General features: G+C 39.3%; 1 protein-coding gene across 4 annotated transcripts in view; it reads left to right on the plus strand.

Moving 5' to 3' along the window:
• The window catches only part of KLHL28 (kelch like family member 28), a 37,051-nt gene that overhangs the window by 7,598 nt on the left and 5,673 nt on the right, over positions 1-23,780 (plus strand). The window contains exons 1-5 of one of the 4 annotated variants that reach the window (XM_046652514.1): positions 1,021-1,140; positions 3,917-4,061; positions 12,071-12,969; positions 21,154-21,597; positions 23,555-23,763. In XM_046652514.1, the coding sequence (XP_046508470.1) occupies positions 12,071-12,969; positions 21,154-21,597; positions 23,555-23,763 (1,552 nt within the window). In that variant the 5' untranslated portion in view covers positions 1,021-1,140; positions 3,917-4,061. Of the gene's footprint in view, positions 1-1,020; positions 1,141-3,916; positions 4,062-9,641; positions 9,742-12,070; positions 12,970-21,153; positions 21,598-23,554; positions 23,764-23,780 lie in introns of those variants that run through there. The other 3 variants (XM_046652513.1, XM_046652515.1, XM_046652512.1) reach the window with 3 other exon arrangements.

Genomic DNA, 23,780 nt, shown 5'->3' on the forward strand with positions numbered 1-23,780 from the left:
CGACAAACCCCTGGCCACCAAAGCGGAGTGCACAAACTTAACCAATATGCCACCAGGCCAGCCCCTATATATTTATTCTGATACTTCTGATTCAAAATCACACTGCAAGGTTTATATTTAATGTCTCCGTCTTACTGAGAATCCCAGATCACAATGACCCTAGGGCTGATAGAATTACGAATGTCAGGTAATTATGCATTTGCAACAATGTGCATGTAACAGTTTCAGAATATGAATAACGTCTTTACTAACAACGTAATTACTGAAAATGTGTAAGGTTTTTTTTGAGGGCATATCCCACTAGGGGTGGACCATCATATTACTGTTTTAAAGTTATTTGGAATAGTATGGTTAGGCCACTAACCAGATGAACGTTGGGTTCCTTTGCTTCCCTTTATTTTCAAATTTCTTATGGGTTGTGTTTCTAAGATTTAATTTTGCTTTATAATTGTGTAAGATACTTTCCTGGTTCTGTAGTCAAATTTGTAAAACAGAATATGTTCAAAGATATCTTCCCTCTGTCTCTCTCCCCTCCATGTTCTTTCCTCCTCCTATAGGGAACCTCTTAAAAAATATATTATTTAATATTTCCTTTTTTTAAATATAAGTGCATGTGTCTATGTGTAACCTGCACTTTCTTAGATAAACGATGACATGCTGTGCACACTTTCTCTTCTTGCTCGGATCGAGGACATCCCTGCAGAGTAGCATATACAGATTCCTCATTCCTTTTCACAGCTGCATAGCACTCCATTGTGAGCATGTGCCTGTTTTTTTCACCCATTCTTTTTGGTGGGCATTAGAGTTGTTTTAAAATTTGTAATCAGTTTCTTCTTGGTCTCTCAAGTATGAAAGTAAGAAGCATGAAGTATTATTCTTTTGCTTTTACAAATAGACCTGCAATTACTAGCCTTCTGCATTTGTCTTCATATATTTTTTGCCAGTGTATTTTTTTGATAAATTCTTAGAAGTAGGATTGTTGGGTTGAAGGCTAAATGTAAATGTAATTTTGCTAGAATTTCCAGATTTACCTCCAGAGGTCTTATGTCATTGAACATCCCCACAACGACGTGTGAGAGTGCCTGTTTCTCACAGCCTCACCAACGGAGTGTATTGTCAAGAAAGGACTGTTAGCTCCAGGTAGTTTTAATTTATTTGATTATAATCAAATGAGCAGTTTTTCCTTTAGTTAAGAACCATTTGCAATTTTTAGCCGTCTGTTCATTTCTTTAGCCTGTTTTTTCTTCAGGGCTAGAGTATTTTAGAAATGTTTTATGTATTACTGATAATATGTTTTTTATATATTGCAAATATTTTTCTCAATCTCATTTATATTTGTCTTTGCTTATGATTTCTTTAGCTATTCAGAGTTTTTTTTGTTTTTTTTTTTAAAGATTTTATTTTTTCCTTTTTCTCCCCAAAGCCCCCCAGTACATAGTTGTGCATTCTTCGTTGTGGGTTCTTCTAGTTGTGGCATGTGGGACGCTGCCTCAGCGTGGTCTGATGAGCAGTGCCATGTCCGCGCCCAGGATTCGAACTAACGAAACACTGGGCCGCCTGCAGCGGAGCGCGCGAACTTAACCACTCGGCCACGGGGCCAGCCCCAGCTATTCAGAGTTTTTTAAGGTAATCAGTTTGGTCTCTCTTTCCACTTAATTGCTTTTGGGTTTGTGTCGTAGTTGGGAAACTGTTCTCTAATTCTGGTTATGTAGGAATTCTCGTTTTATTCTAGTACTTGTATGATTTCATTTTTTACGTTTGTACCTCTGATCCATTAGGAATTTATTCTGATGCAGCTATGTGGAAGGGACCTAATTTTATCTATTTTTATGTGGCTATTCAGTTTTCCCAGTGTGTTTATTTAGAAGTTCTTCTTTTCCTCACTGATTTTGAGATGCCTCCTTTATCATAAACTAAGTTTGCATGTGTTAAATTATCTATTTCTGTAGGTTTTTTTTAAAGATTGGCACCTGGGCTAACATCTGTTGCCGATCTTCTTTTCCTTCTTTCTTTCTTTCTTCTTCTCCCCGAAGCCCCCCAGTACATAGCTGTGTATTGTAGTAGTTGTGGTCCTTCTGGCTCTGCTGTGTGGGATGCCACCTCAGCGTGGCCTGATGAGCGGTGCCATGTCCGCGCCCAGGATCTAAACTGGGAAACCCTGGGCCGCTGAAGTGGAGCGTGCCAACTTAACCACTAGGCCATGGGGTTGGGCCCTGTTTCTGTAGTTTCTATTCTCCGTGGGTTTGTTTCTCCAAACCAAACACTCAATTTAATCCACAACAAATTTTACAAATGAGAACGTTCAAGTTTAGAATCAGTAATTTGCCCAAAGTCCTACAGTTACTAAGTAGTTACATGTGGAGTTGAACCAGATCCCTCTGCTCTAAAACTCATACTTTACTTACTGTTCTTTCCTGTTTTCTGTGGCACTTGCCCTTCCTCTGCGCAGGGTTGTTACTGAGATAAATGAAACTGTCAGTGTAAAACTGACAAAGGTTAGGTTTTGAAAATTAGAAATTAGTGTTTATTTTTAGCCATTTATGTGTAAATAGCTGAGAACCAAGCAGTCACAGTTGTAATTCATAATTTTGAACAAGTTACAGTTAACATTTGCAGTAATTTTTAAGCAGTCACACATGTGCTGGAACTATTTTAACTGGCCTCAAGGATGGGCGTGCGGAAGAGTTGCCTGGAGGGCTTGCAGCACAGGTTGCTGCCCCGTCACCTCTGTGTCGTTTCTAGTTCCTTAAATGTGTGGTTGGGCACAAGAGTTTGCTTTTGCAGGTCCCAGGTGATGCTGATGCTGTTGGCACAGGGATCATATTTTGAGAACCATTGTTTTAAAGCTCTCTGTTTGAAAAAGTTAAAGTCCTGTGAATGTCTCTTAAGTCAGGTTCCTTGAAGAGAGGAAACGGCTCAAATTAAAGATTTTAAGAAGGGTGTTATGGCAAACCTCCAGTGTAATTCATTTTAAGTTCCTTATTTTTACCTTGCTCTTTCGAAGTTTTTAGTTGAATTTGGTTAAGCGTTAAAAGTATATCTCTTTACTTAAACTTTATTCTCAGTAGTTCTTAAAGGAAATGAACACCATGTCATTTGTATGCAGTACAATGATAGATATGAATGGGTATTCTTTTATAAAGTCATTGTTACCCATATCCTTTCTTTGAGTGGTTTTTAAAACTTTGATAATTTTTATTATTTGGGGGGAAATGGGAAAGTGAGATAATGGAGAAATACTATAGAGGGTATTAGTGTAGGGAACAGTTTCGTCCTTGCACCTGGTGACCTGGTGCATGTCCACAGAGGCAAAAGCTGGGACCGGGGACCACAGCTGACCTGAGTCTTGGAACACCTTGTGATTCTCCTGGAACATGGGAGGAAGGGAGGCCTTTAAGGAGCTGCACAAGGCCATCTCCCGTTTGCCTTTCTGTCACCCCAGGAGTCTGTCATGAGACAGTTCCCCTTCACCTCCCTGGTTGTGATGAGGCGTGGGGCCTTCGGGTCCCCCTGCTTCACAGGAGAGACGGTTGCCTCATTGCAGGCTAGTTTGGGTCTTCACCACTTGTGTTGCCCTCGTGCAGCCCCTTTTGTTTTGGTGTGTGGGACAAGGATCCAGGGAGCCTAGTCTTTGGCTTGCCCTTCTTTTGACTGTCTGTAAGTAAGAAACTGTCTAAATTTAAAAGTGGCTCGTTGTACCTTTTCTGGTCAGATTAGTCAGGCTTTGGCCTCACACTGGTTCTATTTGTTCCTTTGACAGTGGATAAGCTTCGTTCATTTTTTGGTGAGCACAGAAGGAAGTCACATCGGTTTTGCTCACGAAAACCAAGTCTTTTTAAGGATAATAATGATGATGATAAATAGCATCTAACAGTTATTGAGTGCTTATGTGTACTGTTTTGTCTCTATTTTACAGATGAGAAAACTGAGACTTTAAGATCATTTCCCAAGGTCACATTGCTGTTAAATAGTACAGACAATATGATAACCTTAAGAGCCTGATTCCAGAGCCCAGTCTCCTAAATTATACTGTCCTGCATATCTGGATATGTCTCGTATGTGTATGTATATTTAAAAATCATTATTGTATCATGCTTTCATATCATATGTTAATGGTAATTTATCAGTCTGGAATTAGATACACAAAAATTAGTTTAATACAAAGATCTACCACTGTGATTCCTATTTTTGCTAAAAATGAATCTAATAACTCATTAAGTTGATTTGAGAATCAACAATTGTGCAGTACTTTGTGTGGCCCAGGATGTGAGTGATGTAAAGTGGATTTCTTACCTAGTAGTGAGAGATGATGCAACATAGAAAGCAGAATACCTCTTTTTTTTTTTTTTTTAAAGATTGGCACCTGAGCTAACAACTGTTGCAAATCTTTTTTTTCTTTTTCTTTCTGCTTTTTCTCCCCAAGTCCCCCCAGTATATAGTTGTATATTTTAGTTGTGGGTCCTTCTAGTTGTAGTACGTGGGATGCCGCCTCAACGTGGTCCGATGAGTGGTGCCACATCCGCGCCCAGGACCTGAACCAGAGAAACCCTGGGCCACTGCAGCGGAGCACGCGAACTTACCCACTCGGCCACGGGGCCGGCCCCAGCGGAATACCTCTTAAGCAGACAACTTAAAAAATTCACTAGTCATAGGGTAACTTACTGATAAATAGAATAATATTTATCGAGAGTTTACTAGGTGATAGGTACTGTTCTAAGTACTTTATATGTTTAAACTTACTTAATCCTCAAAACAACCCTCTATGATTGTTATTAACATTCACCTCTACCTTTTTCTCATCATAACCCTCAGATTTCCTTTTTTCCCCCAGACTCAACACCCTCAGTTCCCTTACTCGTATAAGACATGATTTGAATTTCTTCTCTTCATCAGGTGTTATACTTTGTGTTATACTTTTTAAAGGATGGTACTCAAAATCTATACTCCAGATGTGGTCTCACATTTGCAGAGCAAAGTGAGAATGTCTTCTCATTAGTTGTCTATATTATGGTTCTATTAATGCAGCTTAAATCTATGTAAGTTTAATATACTAAAGTAATACTAAAATTAAGATCCCTTAGTCCTTTAAGCACCCTCTACAGATGAGTCTTTTCTCTCTTATTCTATACTTATATAGTTGTTTTGGAATCCACTATAGAATCTTAACATTTACCTTTCTTAAGTTTCTTCTTGTTAGCTGTCAGGTCTTTTTGGATCTTTGTTTTGTTATCCAGTATTTTTGCTGTCCTTTGCAACTTCATGTCATCCGCAAAGCTAGAGGACATGCCCCAGTAACTTTATCTTGGCCTTATAGCATACCACCAGAAACCTCCCTCCAGGTAGACCACATTGTATTAAGTAGTATACTGGTGTGGTTGTTCAGTTGCTAATTTAGCTAACTGCACTAGCTTATGTTTAGTTTTGCTGTCAGGAAATTCACAAAGGGATTGTAAAATTCTTTACAAATACCTAGTTAAGTCAGAATACATCAGGTGTATTTACCTGATCTGGGAGTCTTCTAAACATCAAAAAAAGAAACAAGATTACTCTGTGACGTGTCGTATTAGCTCATCCATCCTAGTCTTAGAGATCACTACATCTTCTTCTAGCTATTCACAAATCAAACCTTTAATAATTTGTTTTATAATGTTATCTGAAGTTAACATTCACCTTACCAGAATGTAGAATTTACTGGCTTATTTATTTATTTATTTTTTTCCTGAGGAAGATTAGCCCTGAGCTAACATCTGTCACCAGTCCTCCTCCTTTTGCTGGAGGAAGACTGGTCCTGAGCTAACATCCGTGCCCATCTTCCTCTACTTTTTTATATGTGGGACGCCTGCCACAGCATGGTTTGACAAGCAGTGTGTAGGTCTGCACCTGGGATATGAACTGGCACACCTCAGGCCACCGAAGTGGAAAGTGCGAACTTAACCACTATGCCACTGGTCTCATTTTTGAAAACAGTCTCCAGCCTTGTGGTGCTGATGATGCTTCAGGTATCTTATTTGCAGGTTCTTTTAAATACCTTGGAACATAATTGTTTAGTTTGGGAGAGATGTGAACATGTGGAGTAGCTAGGTCTTCTTTCTTTTTGCTGAGGAACTTTGGCCCTAAGCTAACATCATTGCCAATCTTCCTCTTTTTTTGCTGAGGAAGATTTTCCCTGAGCTAACATCTGTGGCCAGTCTTCCTCTATTTTGTATGTGAGCCGCCAACACAGCATGGTCACTGAGGAGTGGTGTATGTGTGCACCTAGGAACCACACCTGGGCCACTGAAGCAGAGCACACCAAACTTAACCACTAGGCCACCGGGGCTGGCCGTAGGTCTCCTTTTTTTATTTTATTTTTTTAAGACTTTATTTTTTTATAGCAGTTTTTGGTTCATGGCAAAATTAAGAGGAAGGTATAGAGGTTTGTCATATATCATATATACCCTGCTCCAACACATGCATACTCCCCCCCATTATCAACACCTCCCCGACCAGAGTGGTACATTTGTTACAACTGAGGAACCTAGTTGACACATCATTAACACCCAAAGCCTGTAATTTACCTGAGAGTTGGTTCACTCTGGGTGTTGTACATTCTCTGGGTTTGGACAAATGTATGATGACAATATCTACCATTATAGTATCATGTAGAGTAATTTCACTGCCCTAAAAATCCTATGTGCTTCGCCTATTCATCTGTCCCTTCCCTCTGACCCATGGAACCATTGATCTCTTTACTGTCTCCATAGTTTTGCCTTTTCCAGAATGTCAAATAATTGGAATCATGCAGTATGTAGCCTTTTCAGATTGGCTTCTTTTACTTGGTAATACGCATTTAAGTTTCCTCCATGTCTTTTCATGGCTTGATAGCCCATTTCTTTTTAGCCCTGATTAATATTCCATTGTCTTGATGTACCACAGTTTATTTGTCCTTTCCTCTGCTAAGGACATCTTGGTTGCTTCCAAATGTTGGCACTTATGAATAAAGCTGCTGTAAACATCCATGTGCAGGTTTTTCTGTGGATGTAAGTTTCCATTTGGGTAAGTACCAAGCAGGATGATTGCTGGATTGTTATGGTAAGAGTATGTTTAGTTTTGTAAGAAACCATGAGCATCTTCTAAAGTGGCTGTATCCATTTGCATTCCCAGCAACCATGATTGAGAGTTCCTATTGCCCCACGTCCTCCCCAGCACTTGGTGTTCTCAGTGTTCTGGATTTTGACCATTCTAATAGGTGTGTAGTGGTATATCGTTGTTTTAATATGCAATTCCCTAATATGGCATGATCTTGAACATCTTTTCATATGCTTGCTTGCCATCTGTATATCTTCTCTGGTGAGGTGTCTGTTAAGATCTTTTATCCATTTTTTAATCAAGTGGTTCATTTTCTTGTTGTAGAATTTTAAGAATTCTTTGTTTATTTTGAATAACAGTCCTTTATCAGATGTGTCTTACAAGTATTTTCTTCCAGTTTGTGGCTTGTCTTCTCAATCTCTTGACATTGTCTTTCTCAGAGCAGAAATTTCTTATTTTAATGACATCTAGCTTATCAATTCTTTCTTTCGTGGATTGTGCTTTTGGTGTCATACCCAAAACGTCGTTGTCATATCCAAGGTCATCTAGATTTTTCTTCTATGTTATCTTCTAGGTGTTTTTTAGTTTTGCATTTTGTATTTAGATCTGTGACCCATTTTGAGTTAATTTTTATGAAGGATGTAAGGTCTGTGTCTAGATTCATTTTTTTACCGTGGATATCCAGTTATTCCAGCACTGTTTTTGAAAAGACTGTCTTTTCTTCATTGTATTGCCTTTGCTGTTTTATTAAAGATCAGTTGACGATATTTATGTAGGTATTTCTAGGCTCTCTGAAGTCACACGCCACAAAATGACAATTTGGTCAATGACAGACTGCATATGTCATGGTGGTCCCATAAGATTAGTACCAGATAGCCTAGGTGTGTAGTAGGCTATACCATCTAGGTTTGTGTAAGTACACTCTGTGATGTTCACACAATGGTTAAATCAATTATTGACGTATTTCCCAGAACATATACCTGTTGTTAAGTGATGCATGACTGTATTTTGATCCTTTGGTCTGTTTGTTCTTTCACCAGTGCCACACTGTCTTGATTACTATAGCTTTATAATAATTCCTTAAGTTGGGTAGTGTCAGTTCTTCAACTTTGTTCTTCTTTTTCAATATTGGGTTGGCTGTTCTGGGTCTTTTGCCTCTCCATATACAGTTTAGAGTCAGTTTGTGATATCTACAACATAACTTGCTGCAATTTTTTTTTTTTTTAGGAAGATTAGCCCTGAGCTAACTTCTGCCAAGCCTCCTCTTTTTGCTGAGGAAGGCTGGCCCTGAGCTAACATCCATGCCCATCTTCCTTTACTTTATATGTTGGATGCCTACCACAGCATGGCGTGCCAAGCAGTGCCATGTCCGCACCTGGGATCTGAAGCAGCGAACCCTGGGCCGCCAGAAGCGGAACGTACACACTTAACCGCTGCGCCACCAGGCTGGCCCCAACTTGCTGGAATTTTGATTGGGATTGTGTTGAATCTGTAGTTCAAGGTGGGAGGAACTAACATCTTGATAATACTGAGTCTTCCTATCCATGAATATGGACTATCTCTCCATTTATTAAGTTAGTTTTTTGATTTCTTTCATTAGAATTTCATAGTTTTCCTCATCTAGATCTTATACATATTTTGTTAGGTTTATATCTAAGTATTTCACTTTTTAGGTGTTAATGTAAATGGTAGTGTGTTTGTAATTTCAAATTCCACATGTTCATTGCTAGTATAGAGGAAAGTAATTGACTTTTGCATATTAACCTGTATCTTGCAACCTTACTGTAATTGCTTATTAGTTCCAGGAGTTTTTTTGTTGTTTCACGTTTTCTACATAGACAGTCATGTCATCTGCCGACAAAGACAGTTTTATTTCTTCCTGTCCAGTCAGTATACCTTTTATTTCTCTTTCTCGTCTTATTGCATTAGTTAGATCTCCTTTTTCAATCCCTTCTCTTATTTTCTGTATCCATTCACCTTTCCTGTTTATTCTTCACATTTTGGTCTGAATAACATTCTCCTTGTTAAATTAGATAAATGAGAGTTAAGAGGGGTATGTTTCATAAAACAGCACATATAATTAAATTAATTGCATGTAGAGGAATTGAGTACTTAAATGTTCATAGACTTCCAGGTGAAGTTAATTTTGACCCAGGCTTTTGAGAATTTGGATGAAAAGGAGATGAGAGAGGAGAAAGGTTCTAGACAAAATCTGGCATATGGTGAGAAGATATTTGTATAGAGCTATAGTAACTGCATGAGCTTTATTGGAGTGAAAGGTCATTGTGGGAAGAATGGGAATTAGTGACAGTGGGGATCATGGAAGAGGCAGTTTAATAAAATGAGACTTAAGTGCTGTATTCATAGCACTTAACTTGTGTAGAACTTTACACTTTACAAAAACATTTTCATGTAACCTTCTGGGATAGATGGGAGATGCTCTTATTTTATGAATGAAAAAATTAATACTTAGATTAGTCACTGTACCAATTCCGTATGGCAGTATGTAGCCCAGTTAGGACTGAAACTCATTATCTTATGTTTCCAAGATGCCTGTTCTCCGCTGATGCTGCTGCTCCTCTGTTGCCTCACCATAGTCCCCTAAGCTTGTAACTCACAGTTTGTCGTCTTTTCACGTGCGTTACCTGATTTCATCCTCAAAAACCTTGTGAGGTATGTAGTTCATGTATTGTTATGATCTCGTTTTATAAATAAGGAAAACGAAGATGAGAGAAGGTAAAGTTAACTAGATGTCAAGTCGCTAGGACTGCTTTCTTAATCCCATCACTTATTCTCTATATCTACTTTGCTTTTCTTTTGTTCATTTTTCGCTTTTCAGTCTGGAGATTAACTTTTCACATTAAACTGAGGCTAAAAGAAGTTAAATAGGTTAAAAAGGTCAACACTATAGTAAGTAAAATAACAGATCCAGATCTAAACCTCTGCCTTCTGGTTGCTGTCTTCTTACCAATATTCTGGTCTAGAATAAAATACTTACTGAAAGACCCAGAAGTTTCTTGAGGCTTGCTCATACCATGATTGAGAATTATTATGATAGATGTGTGTAGGATATTTGGAGATCAAAGGTGGAGATTGGTGGTATCAGATGTAAGGTGGTCATGTCAACATAATTTGTTAACTGGTTTAAAGTTCACTTGAAATGAGTGTGAAATTATGAAATTCTTGACAAAGATAAAAGTTTCAATATTTGGGTATGTTCACTTAAAAATGCACAGGAATGAAATGCAATTCTCTCCCAGTCCTTCCAGTATTTACATTATTTAATAGTGTTTGGAATGTTTGAATTTATTTAATACTACTTTAAAAATAGGAACCAAATTCTCTACTTTTTTGTTATCCCCATATCTTGTATTTGAGGTGTGAATGAGACAGGAAGGAAACAGTTCATGCTGTGTAGATATTTTATGTTCCTTTCGTCTGTTCTAAGTAGCTGCTATGATCCATTCGGAAGTATCCGTATATTAATTTATTATGGCTGCTGTAACAAATTACCACAAACTCAGTAGCTTGAAACAACAGAAATTTATTCTCTCACAGCTCTGGAGGCCAAGAGTCTGAAGTTAGTATCACTGGGCTGAAATTAAGCTGTTGGCAGGGCCGTGCTCCCTCTGCAGGCTCTCGGGGAGATTCTGTTCTTGCCGCTTCCGGCTTAAGTGGCTGCATCCCTCCAGTCTCTGCCTCTGTGGTCACATTACCTTCTCCTCGTCTGTCTGTGTCAAATCTCCTTCTGCCTTCTCCTTATAAGGTACATGTGATTGTGTTTAGGGCTCACCTGGATAATCCAGGATAATCTCCCCATCTTAAAATCCTTCATCCTATCTGCAAAGTCTTTTTTTTTTTTTTTTTTTTTTGCCATATCGGGTAACATTCGGAGGTTTCAGGGGTTAGGATCTTAATATCTTTTTGGGGAGCCATTATTCAGCCTACCACAGTCCTTATTGCCCCCTCACTTTTTCTTCTTTTTTTCTTTTTCATCTCTTTTTTCTCCTATTTTTATTCTTTTTCATCTTCCAGAAGCACAAAGTGGCAAGTAGATTGAGAGGATATGATCTGAAGTTAGGATCAAGAGTTGAGTAGATATGGTCTAGATCGGTGAGTGAGCCTCGTTACCCTCACTGTAGAACATCAGATTGGGTTCACATTAACTTTTTCTTGTCATTGAATTGGTTGACAGTAATGGTACCCTTGTTAAGTTCAGCACCCTTTATCAAAGTAATTAGTGAATCTTTGGGTAAAGTATGTGAGTTAACATGGAATTTCTTTCCAGTTGAAGCATCTATTGATTAGATTGGCAGGCATTGATATTGAGAAAATAGCCAAATAGCTACTAGCATTGTTTCAAAACTAATTTTCCTTTGAGCAAGTATTTTTTTTATATTTGCATTTTGTTTAAGTGATAGCTCAGACTTGAATTCTTGTTTTAAAGATTAGCACCTGAGCTAACATCTGTTGCCAGTCTTCTTTTTTTTTTTCCTCCTTCTCTCCAAAGCCCCCCAGTACCTAGTTGTATATTCTACCTGTAGGTCCTTCTGGCTCTACTGTGTGTGATGCCGCCTCAGCATGGCTTGATGAGTGGTGCTAGGTCTGTGCCCAGGCAAAACCTTGGGCTGCCAAAGCGGAGTGTGTGAACTTAACCACTCAGCCACAGGGCTGGCCCCTCAAACTTGAATTCAATGAAGGGAACCAGAAGAGTTCGTAGAAATCTGATCCGAAAGTCCATTGTCAAGAGTCCTTTGTGGTTTGGGGCATATTACATAACCTTTGGGGCTCTGTTTCCTAACATCTATAATAAAGGAGTTGAATTATATGATTGTTAACATCCCTTCTTAATTCTAAAAGCCTTTCTCTAGTATTTAGTATGTAAAAACCAACAAACAGGCAGATAAACAACAAATCTCATTTATTTTGTATTATTTGAAATAGGAATCATATTGGCAAGATTATTTTTAAATAACTGCTCGTGCTTTTTGTTTTTCTGTAGATGGACCACACATCCCCGACCTACATGCTTGCTAACTTAACCCACTTACACTCCGAACAGCTTCTGCAGGGCTTGAATCTCCTTCGTCAGCACCACGAACTCTGTGACATCATTCTTCGAGTAGGTGATGTTAAAATCCATGCTCACAAAGTGGTACTTGCCAGCATCAGCCCGTATTTCAAAGCTATGTTCACCGGAAACCTTTCTGAGAAAGAGAACAGTGAGGTTGAGTTTCAGTGCATCGATGAAACTGCTCTCCAGGCCATCGTGGAATATGCCTATACAGGGACTGTTTTTATTTCACAGGACACAGTTGAATCTCTCCTTCCAGCAGCAAACCTACTCCAGATAAAACTTGTCCTGAAAGAGTGTTGTGCATTTCTTGAAAGCCAACTTGACCCTGGCAATTGTATTGGAATTTCTCGTTTTGCAGAGACATATGGCTGTCATGACCTTTATCTGGCAGCCACTAAGTACATATGCCAAAATTTTGAAGCTGTTTGCCAGACTGAAGAGTTTTTTGAGCTTACACATGCTGATTTGGATGAAATTGTTTCCAATGACTGTTTAAATGTAGCTACTGAAGAGACTGTTTTTTATGCACTTGAGTCTTGGATCAAGTATGATGTACAAGAACGCCAGAAGTACTTAGCACAGCTGCTTAACAGTGTGCGGTTACCATTGCTGAGCGTTAAGTTTCTCACTAGACTGTATGAAGCAAATCATCTTATTCGTGATGATCGCACTTGTAAACATCTTTTGAATGAAGCCCTGAAGTACCACTTTATGCCTGAACACAGGCTCTCTCATCAGACTGTCTTGATGACACGACCTCGCTGTGCTCCCAAAGTACTTTGTGCCGTAGGAGGAAAATCTGGACTGTTTGCCTGTTTGGATAGGTAAATAGAAAGCTTTCTTAAATGATTGATGCTAATAGATTTTATACTTTTTAAATGTGCTAATTTTCTATGTTTTCTAAATAGTTGGTTTTCCTGTTTACTTTATTTGCTTTTTGTTTTTTCTCTTCTTCGTAAAATACTATCTGGTTGTTTTAATCGCATTGTCATCCGTTCTCTACAATGCTGTCAATTATTAACATGCCTCCTTCCTCCCGTGCACAAACCTTATCCATCCTGGTTACTCACTAACTTCTCCATTTTATGTCTTTTTTTTCTTTTGTGAAGCCATTTACATCTTTATTTGGGTCAGGCCAGGTCAGAGGGAATTTATTGTTTCTAGCTATATCAGAAGATGCTAAAGAAGAGAGCTAGGAATCTGTGATTAGGGCACACTGGGGACAAGAATGCATTTGAATAAATACAGTTAATTAGAAGAAACACCAAAGAAGTAAGGAAAAATAAGATGTTGATACAGTCATGGACTTTATGTGCAATTTATTTTCTTCAATGTAGATATTTTTTATTTTACTTATTTATTTATTTATTTTGCTGAGGAAGATTTGCCCTGAGCTAACATCCATTACCAGTCTTCTTCTTTTTGTATGTGAGCTGCCACCACAGCATGGCCACTGACAGATGAGCGATGTACGTCTGCATTTGGGAACTGAACCTGGGCTGCGAAAGCGGAACACACTGAACTTAACCACTAGGCCACTGGGGCAGGCCTGGTGTAAATATATTTTAATGACAGTAGTAAAAAAATGCTTTCTTTTCTAATAACTTAGAGTAGGAGTTGTCAGACTTTTTCTGTAAAGAGCCAAATAGTAAAAATTTTAGACTTTGTGGCCATATGGTCTCTGTCATAACTACTCAACTCTGCCATTGTAGTGCAAGAGCAGCCATAGACAGCACATAAACGAATGAACATGGTTGGGTTCCAATAAAACTTTATTTATAAAAGGAGCTAGTGGGGCTGAATTTGGCCCATAGCCGTAGTTTGCTAATCCTTGATTTAGAGCATTATACAAGTACCTTTATACACTGAAAATATAGCTGGATGTTACCTTTGCTTTTCCTTTTCCTGAAAGCTTTTGTGTTTGATATATTTCTTTAATACTGTGAATTTCTTTCTGGCCATTTCCACAAATTTGGTAGATTGCTTTTCTCCCTTCCAGTGGTAGGAAACTATTGATATTTTATCAGTGTCAACTGATATATTCTGTATCTTTTAAAAAGTCTCAGTGTACATCTTAATTGTAGTCTAAAACTAGTATTGTTAAGATTGGGCTACAGGTAGAACATTAGTTATGGTGACTGCATGAATTGATTGTTTACACTTACTCTTTTTCTTTTTTTTTTAAGATTGGCACCTGAGCTAGCAACTATTGCCAATCTTTTTTTTTTCCTCTGCTTTTTCTCCCCAAATTCCCCCAGTACATAGTTGTATATTTTAGTTGTGGGTCCTTCTGGTTGTGGCATGTGGGACGCCGCTTCAGCGTGGCCTGATGAGCAGTGCCATGTCTGCACCCAGGATCTGAACCAGTAAAACCCTGGGCCACCAAAGCGGAGCACGCGAACTTAACCACTCGGCCATGAGGCAGGCCCTACTCTTATTCTTTTTTTGGGAGGGTGTGGGAAGATTAGCCCTGAGCTAACTGCTGCCAATCCTCCTCTTTTTTGCTGAGGAAGACTGGCCAAGTGATGCCATGTCCGCACCCCAGATCTGAACTGGTGAACCCTCGGCTGCCGAGAAGTGGAATGTGCGCACTTAACCACTGTGCCACCAGGCCGGCCCCCCTACTCTTATTCTTAAAGGCATTGATTATTGGACTGAATTAAATCATGTTGGTCAAGTGTCATAGAAAAAAAATTCCAAACATGAAATTACGTTGTAAAAATTCTTGAGCAATTGCCTGTTTGTCTCAAATATTAAAAATAACAAATATAAACTATTGAAGAGTCATAAGAACTGTTCACATCTTTAGACTCAGTAATCTTTCATCTTAGAATCTATCGTAAGAAAAATATGTCATTTCCACAGAGTCACTTATTGCAGTATTATTTGTAACTATGGAAAAATTGGAATCAATCTGAGTAATTATTCAGTTTAATTCTACAAAAAATATGAAACACTTGTGTATCAGACACTCTATGCTAGGTAATGGATCTTCAGGAAGTTCATAATTTGGTAAAGGAGACATGTTCAAGTAGATAATTATAATACATAGTGTTAATGCAGGGATAAAGATAATTCTATGGAAGTACTAAGGAGAGGCATTTATCTCATTTTGGGGATTTAGGGAAGATATTGTGGAGAAGTTAATCTCCAAGCTGAGTATTGAAGGCTAAGCAAGAGCCAAGCGAAAAATGGTGGGTAGGTCACAGGAAGCGCTCAAAGACACGGTGGCATGACATGGTATAGAGTATAGGGTATGCACAAAAGCTGTTTGGTTTTCCACAGTGTGAAGTTCTAACCATCAAGAGGCAAGCAATGGTCTATATGGGCCAAGTCAAAGAAGGTACTGTGTGCAGTGATGAAGAGAGGATTTTTATTATGTTGGTTGAAAAACTATCTTAAGGAGAGTAGTGAAATGATCACATTTGTATCTTTGATCATTCTTGGCTGCATTATGGAGAAAGATGGAGGGGGCCAGGATTAGTATCCGAGTGATTAGAAGCTGCCTTGTTGGTGCAGTTGGCAACGCATTAGTCTTAGAATCTGAAGGTCCTGAGTAACAGAGTGATTAGAAAAGAGGTTATTGTAAAGGTACAGGCAAGAGATTGTGAGGTCCTGAATTAGGGTAGAATTAGTAAAGATAGAGAATGGGGCATTTATTTAAGAAGTGTTTTAAGAGAGCAAATTGACAGGATTTGGTTGAATGGATGTGGGGGGATGATGAGAAGGAAAATCAGTGATATTTCCTGGTCAGATATTGGATGAATGGTTACATACCTAGAGAGAAAAATAGAGGAGGAGGAGCCATTTTAGGGGGAAAATAATGTGTTTAGTTTTGGACATACTGAGTTTGAAGTGCCTATTAAATATCCAAGAGAAAGATGTCCTACTGCTAGCTGGATATGATTGCAAAGCTCAAAGAAGAGATCAGGGCTGGAAATTTGTAAGTTATCAGTATGGTATAATTTAGAGATAGAAATTTAAACCGTGAAGTCTTCTGGACTTCTTGACTCATTTAAAATGTTCCCTCCATTCTGCTCAGTGAGAACATATAGAAAGCGAAAAAAAGGGTTGATTCATAAATGAACCTCTGGGGAACATTAATATTCAAGATGGGGGCAGCAGGAACAATCTTAGAGGTAGGAGAATCCAGAGAGAATAGTGTCCTGAAAGTCAAGGAATTTAAATGTGTCAAGAAGGAAGGAGTGTGATTAACAATGTAAAATGCAATGGAAAAGTCCATATAGATAAGGATGGAAAGGTGGCCGTTAGACTTGGCAATATGAAGCTCATTAATGACTTTTGGTGGAGTAATTTCAGCAGAGGTATAGGAATACTGTAGATGGATTACAGTGGATTGAGAAGTGTGAGAAAACTGAGGAAACAGACTGTGTATACTATTCTTTTAAGAATCTTGACTGAGATGAGAAGGAGAGAGGTAAGGCAGAAACTGATAGAGTCAGGGGAAGTTCTTGTTTGTTTTTATTTTGTTCTTAAAGAGAGAGACGTGAGTATGTTTATTATCAGATGCCAGTAAAGGGGAGTAGAGTGAAGATACAGGATAGAGGAATTGATAGAGCAAGATGTTAGAGGAAATCGAAAGGGAATGGTATCAAAAGAGCAAGACTGGAAGGTTTTGAATAAGAGGAAAAGGGGTTCTTCATGCCCCAAGACCACAGTGTGAGGGCAGGTTTGCTGGAGGTGGGCACTGAGGCAGGGGTTTAATTAGATCCTGTCCAAGAACCTCAGTTTTTTCCTCTAGGTAGGAGAGGACGTCTGCTAGAGAGGGAGGTAGGGATTGGGAAGGTGGAAACTATTAAGGAAACTTGGGAAGCTCTGAGAACACTATTGTTTCTGCTCACACACAGGAAGTCATCAGGATGGCAGTACACTGAAAGCGATTTTGAATAATTGTGCAGATACATTAAATGTTAAATGAACTTTAGCCACACCGCTCACGTCAGTGCTGTAGACTACAGATCTAATGCCAAGGCAGAAGCTCTCATTACAACTGATTATCCATTTGTCCTCGAAGACCGTAAGGACTAACGCCTTTATATCTTGTATGTCTCTTTACTTGAATCATCTGCAGAAATCCATCACTCTGGAAAATGCATTCTTATAACAGAACTCTTATTATCGTTGAGGTTTTTTCTCACCCCGACCAATTCTCCAGTTCTCCTAGCTAGATGTCCAGTCATTCAATTCACTCCTACACTTAGTATCGAGGCTAGCCCAGACCCCACAGATTAACTGCTCAATCCCACAAGACTGTTCCCACTTCATATGCTAGCCACAAATGGGGTGCCCAGGCTACCCACATTTCTGCCTTGGGGACTACAATTTCAGGGTTCCCACAACACCCCTTCAGGTTCGGTAATTTGCTAGAACGGCTCATAGAACTCAGGACAGTGCTTTCCTTACCACAACCAGTTTATTACAAAGGATACAACTCAGGAACAACCCAGTGGAAGAGATGCATCCAGCAAAGTATGGCGTAGGGAGGGGCAGAGCATGCCCTCTTAGGGGATGCCATCCTCCCAGCATCTTAGTGTGTTTACCAGCCTGGAAGCTCTCTGAACCCCATTGATTAGGGGTTTTTATGGAGATTTTATTACATAGGCATGATTGATGAAATCATTGGTCATTGAGCGCAGCTTCCAGCCTACTAATTACATGGTTGGTACCTCTGGCTACCAGCCCCCATCCTGAAGCTATCTAAGGACCCTCCAGTAGTCACCTCATTAGCATAAATTCAGGTGTGGTTGAAAGGGGCTCACATGAATAACAAAAGACATTTCTATCACTCAGGAAATTCCAAGGAGTTTAGGAGCCCTGTGCTAGAAACCTAGGACAGAAACCAAATATATTTCTTATTATACCAATATTGTATGGCCCTATGTATTGTCTAGTTTAACCTAATTGCCCAGCGTTTTTTTTGACACTCACATCTGTCTGCCATGTCCTTTAGAACTCATTCTCTCATAAGAAAACTCCCCTTTATCCTCAACTTTTTTTTCTAATGAAATATGGCTGATGCTTAAGGATACTGTTTTTGCTCAAGCCTTCACAACTGTTTTGTTTTTTCCCCATACCTCATGTATCACAGATCCTAAAGGTTGGGGTAAGTGTTTTCTTTGCCCCTTTTAGCCACTTAAAGAAGTTTTTCATCTCCCTTACCTCAAAAACCTCAACTCATTTCAAGCATTTACCATCAGGCTATGTCACTTGACACCCTTCCTTGTTGCCACCATCTGCTGTCCCTTTAGTAGCTTCATTTGTTGAAGGTTTTGTAGCTGGCTTATTGTCTTTCTCCTCTTTCTACGGACGTGATCATTGATTTCAGCATCCACATGGTACAGTCCACAGTTAACCAGCCTCTTCACCTCTCTTCTTGATCTCACTTCTGACAGTCTTTTCTGCCTGACCTTAGGCACCTCTTCTCATGATCATACCCTCATCGTTGTTATTACCAATGACTTCAGCACTTTCAGAGTCTTAGTTTCTGATGTTTCACTCTCTGACCACCAACTCCTTTCTCGACAGCTTATTGATTTTAGTACACCCACTGCAACCATTCTTTGTTCCCTTCAAGACTTTTAATCCTTTGACCCTGCGGTCAGTTAGTAAAACTTAATGCTCACCAACCGCCACATGTCCTCACCCTCGCTCCTTACCCGGCTTGGGTTCCAGGAACATCACTGTCGTCATTCCTTTGAATACACCCACGGCCCCCTTGCCCTTCTTTCCTCCCCTCATGCTCATCTAGTTAAATTGAGTTCTCTTTTGGCAGGGCTGCCCCTGAACAGTGGAATGTGGCTAGAGGAACACATACCCATCTTAGTTGGTCTCACTTGGGGCCCTCGGCACTCCCAGTAACCCCTTACCTTTCCCTCATCAGTGTTCCCTCTCACCTCCTTGGAGGACTGCTTCACACCTTCTGTGCTCTCTGTAAAAACGTCCAAAGCTCCTTCTCACCTTCCAACTCTCAACTGATGACCTCGTCTCTTACTCTGCTGAGATAGAAGCAATCAGAAAAGAACTACCCCGTCTTCCCAGCACCAAATCTACCAAGTTATTCCTGTCTAAACCAACCCCACCGTTCTCTTATTGCCTGGCTCCCGTTCTCTCTAGTCTACACGAGGCCTTTGCTCTGCAGTTTCCCTCCCTCTCCTGTGTCCATCATCGCTGTCTCCCACTGTACTGCGTCACTGCCATCAGCAGACAAACAAGTCTTGGTGTCAGCACCCAGATTAAATGAATCTTCCCTGGACTCCATGGTCGTTCTCTGCTCTTATAGCTGCCTCCTCGTATCTCTTTCATTCTTTTTAGTAAAATCCTTGGAAAAGTGATCTATACCCACTGTTTTCACTTCCTCATCTCCCATCTCTCTTGAACCGCTTCAGTCGGATTTGTCCCCACCACCTCACTGAAACTGCTCTCGTTGAGGTCGCATAGTTCCCTGATGTATCATTCTTTGTGGAACAAGTTCATGTTTTTAAAACAAGCAATGTAACAAAACTGATTGTACATGGGCATTCAGTCCCTGTTGAATGAATGAGTGTACTTTGGTCATACTGGTAGAGAATATATGTATTTATGCTGTTGCGTTATTGAGTTGAGGGACGTTTGACTACTTTTTCCCAACTTTTTTTTGTAATGAAATATGTATACCTGCAAGAGACCATATATAATATGGATGCAGGTGTAAAGAATGAACAGCCAAGTGCCCCTCAAAGCAGCTCAAGAAATAGACTATCAGTAATATCTCTGCAGTGCCCGCCCTTGATGCCGTTGCCTTCCCCCGAGAAGTAACCTCTATTCTGAATTGTTTATGTTTTTTGCTGCAATTTTGCAGAATATTCTTTGTGCTCCAAGAGATCCTTAGGTTTTACACATTGTTATATAAATGTAGCAATACAATATATATTCTTCAGAGATGTGTTTTCCCACTGCACAGTAAGTTTATGAAATTCATCTGTGAGATTGCATGAAGAAATAGTTCATTTAGTTTCACTGGTGTGAAGTATTATAGTATATGGACATAATACAATATATTCTTTCTACAATGAGCACGTTAATTATAAAAATTAACCGAAGCGTTACATACATACAGAAAAGTGCACAGATCCCAAGTGTACAGCTCAGTGGAGTATCACGAAGTGAATGTTACAAACCAGTTCAAGAAATAAAGCATGACCAACACCTAGAAGCCACCCTTGAGGTCCCCCCATCCTCCCAAAGGTCACCACCATCCTCATTTCTAATCCAGAGGTTGGAAATGTTTTTAAACTAATATAAATGAAACTATACAGAATATGTTCTTTTTAATTTGATTTCTTTCCCTCAATATTATATGGGTACGATTCATCCCTGTTGCACATAGCTGTAGTTTGTTCATTTTCATTGCTGTATAGTATTCTCTTATGTGATATGCCACAATTTATCCATTTTATGGTTGATGAACATTGGGATTGTTTCCAGTTTTTGACTATTACAAATAATGCCGCTGTGAACATCCTTGTATGTATCTATGTGCACATTTATCTTGCGTATATGTCTAGGAATGGAATTGCTCAGTCATAGAGTGGCTGCACCACATCTTATTTATCCATTCTCCTTTTAGTGGGTGATTGTGTTGGACTACCATGAAAATTTCTGTAAATGTGTCCTGGTGCAAAACTGACTGTAATAGGTGTTCAGTAGCGTAGATTCAAAGGAGTGAAATTGCTGAGTCAGAAGATGTGTGTATCTTCAATTTTACCAGATAATGTAAATCGTTTTCCTGAGTAGTTTGTGCCAGTTTATGCTCTCACCAACAGAGTGTGCGTTCCTTGCCCCACCAGTTGTTATCATCTGACTTTAAATGTTTGCCAATCCAGAAAGTGTGTCCTGGTTTGTTGTGGTTTTAATTTGCATGTCCCTCATTACTAATGAGATTAAACATTTTTATTTGTTTATGGGCCATTTTTATTTTTAAGATTTAATTTTTTCTGCTTATTCTTTAGTGTGGAGATGTACTTTCCTCAGAATGACTCCTGGATTGGTTTAGCACCCCTAAACATTCCTCGCTATGAATTTGGAATATGTGTTTTAGACCAAAAAGTGTATGTTATAGGTGGTATTGAAACTAATGTGCGTCCTGGCATCACCATCAGAAAACATGAAAATTCAGTGGAGTGCTGGAATCCTGATACAAATACCTGGACTTCTCTGGAGAGGATGAATGAGAGCCGAAGTACCCTTGGAGTGGTAGTACTTGCAGGAGAACTCTATGCTTTAGGCGGTTATGATGGGCAGTCTTATTTACAGTCTGTAGAGAAGTATATTCCCAAAGTGAGGAAGTGGCACCCTGTGGCACCGATGACAACAACCAGGAGTTGTTTTGCTGCAGCTGTGTTGGATGGAATGATTTATGCCATTGGTGGGTATGGTCCCGCCCACATGAACAGGTATTTGCCTTAATCAAGTTGTATTGCTTGTAGATGTTTAAAAGTGTCATTAACAATGATTTCTGGGTTTTAAACAATTTGTGTATGAATGAACTTCCCTTTTTTAATTTTTAGAGTAATATTCATTGGCACTTGCGAAATTTAATCCGCTCCATGAGAGTAATTGTAGTTATTTTATGAGGGGGTTTAATACAAACCTAAGAATTAAATCCCCCTCATTAAATTTTTGCATTCATTCATTCAATATAAATGGACTAGATTTTAAAATTCAGAAATCTGAAAACTTCAGATTTTGGGTGGTGTGTATATTTGTATATATATAAATGTGTGTGTGTAAATGGTTGGTTGTTGCCTTGCTTAATAGAATAAAAAAGTGAAAAGTATAATTCCTATATGCTTACGCAGTATTAAAATGCATCATAAACTTAAAGCCTGATTTAAATATTTCTTTCTGGATTCTTATTCAGTAATCATACATGTATCATTATGTATCTGAGTTGTGCTGGAGTCTGAGTTTGAGATTTCTGTATTTTGTAGTAGTCTGAATAAAGGAGAAATATATATGAGAGAAACAAAAGTATAGAGTGGCTGCTTATATGGAAAATTAATCATAATTCTGAACCTTTGTTGAAAATTGATTCTTCCTTTATCTCTACCAGTAATTAGAGTGATAGGTGTTTCGATTGTGAGCATTTTAGTGAAAGAGTATATATTGTGGTTTGTTAACTGACTGAGAAACTAATGACACAACAAACAGCATTTCATCTATAAATTTTTATTTCTGTGTAAGCAAAAGTATTGCCCCTTTTGTTGCTCCCTTAGTCGAAGGAAAAGTATCTGGGGCCCAGACATGCATTTCTCTTCTTTGAAAAGCTGCCAGAAGAAATCTCTAAGATAAAATGTTATGTATTTTAATTTTGTGATACTGCTCCTGAGTTTCAGTTCTTGCCGCAGTGTATCAGCTCCTCTGGTCCAGTGATTTTTGCTCTGGTGTTTTTCATCCTGGTGTCCTTTCAGAAGCAGAGTTCATCTATATTCCGGTCTAGTCTGCAGTTGAATCTCTATTCTGAACTCCAGATGGCGTCACTGACTCTCAGATGCTGTGGGCTTTTTTGGAAGGGAGGTTGGGACCAAAACCAGCTAAACGTGCTCGCCTTTGTGCCCCTCAGAGCGAAGCATAGTAAAGGCCTTCTGGGATTTTCTAGGGAAGCTTTTTTCTGGAATTCCGATTTGATTTGGATTTCTGTAATGCAGCTTGGAAATGCCAAGGGTTCTCTGGAATCCAGACTTGACTTAAATCCCTGAATTCTCTGAAGTCACTCTGACATGGTGATGATTAGCCAGTTTGTGTTACGAGATCTGCGGTGTTTGCTTTGTGGTAAACCACTGTGACTTCTCTGTACGAAAAACAGAGAGGTTTTTCATCTCTTCATCTTCCCTTTTCCTTAGCTGTGTAGAAGATCCTTAGTGTCCTTAGAAAACGTCTGTGTTCAGTTTGGGGTTTTCACAGTCTTTTCACGTGCATACTCACTTGACTTTATTCTGACATGAATCCTTTGAGGTTCTGTTATCCCTGTTGTTGCTGGTGAGAGGAGATGACTTATCCAGGGTCACGCAGATCCAGAGTGGGAGGGCTGGAGTTCATTCAGCTCTAGGGACACAGCGTTAGTGCTTACACCCAGGTTTTCTGACTAAAGGTTTTATGCCCTTAATGTACCTTGCTGCGTGTGCAATACAGTGGAAAAGCCTATGGCTGCTGGTGCACCTAGTCCAAAGGTAAGCTTTTATCCCTGCAGTTTTATCAGCAAAATCTGGACATTTAGGACAAACCACTCTTGTTTTATATCCACCTATGTGTTTGAACTTTTAAAACTGTGGTGGGTTTTAGTTTTGCTTTAGTGGGAAGCATAACACGAAGGCTATGTGAATTAATTCTTTCTTTTGTGAACATTTGCAGTGTGGAGCGTTATGATCCCAGTAAGGACTCCTGGGAGATGGTTGCGTCAATGGCAGATAAAAGGATTCACTTTGGTGTGGGTGTCATGCTAGGCTTTATTTTTGTGGTGGGTGGACACAATGGCGTCTCACATTTGTCAAGCATTGAAAGATACGACCCTCATCAAAATCAGTGGACTGTGTGTAGACCGATGAAAGAACCCAGGACAGGTAATAATAACTTACTG

This window comes from Equus quagga, chromosome 2 (genome assembly GCF_021613505.1).
Source record: "Equus quagga isolate Etosha38 chromosome 2, UCLA_HA_Equagga_1.0, whole genome shotgun sequence".
In the NCBI taxonomy this organism is placed as follows: domain Eukaryota; kingdom Metazoa; phylum Chordata; class Mammalia; order Perissodactyla; family Equidae; genus Equus; species Equus quagga.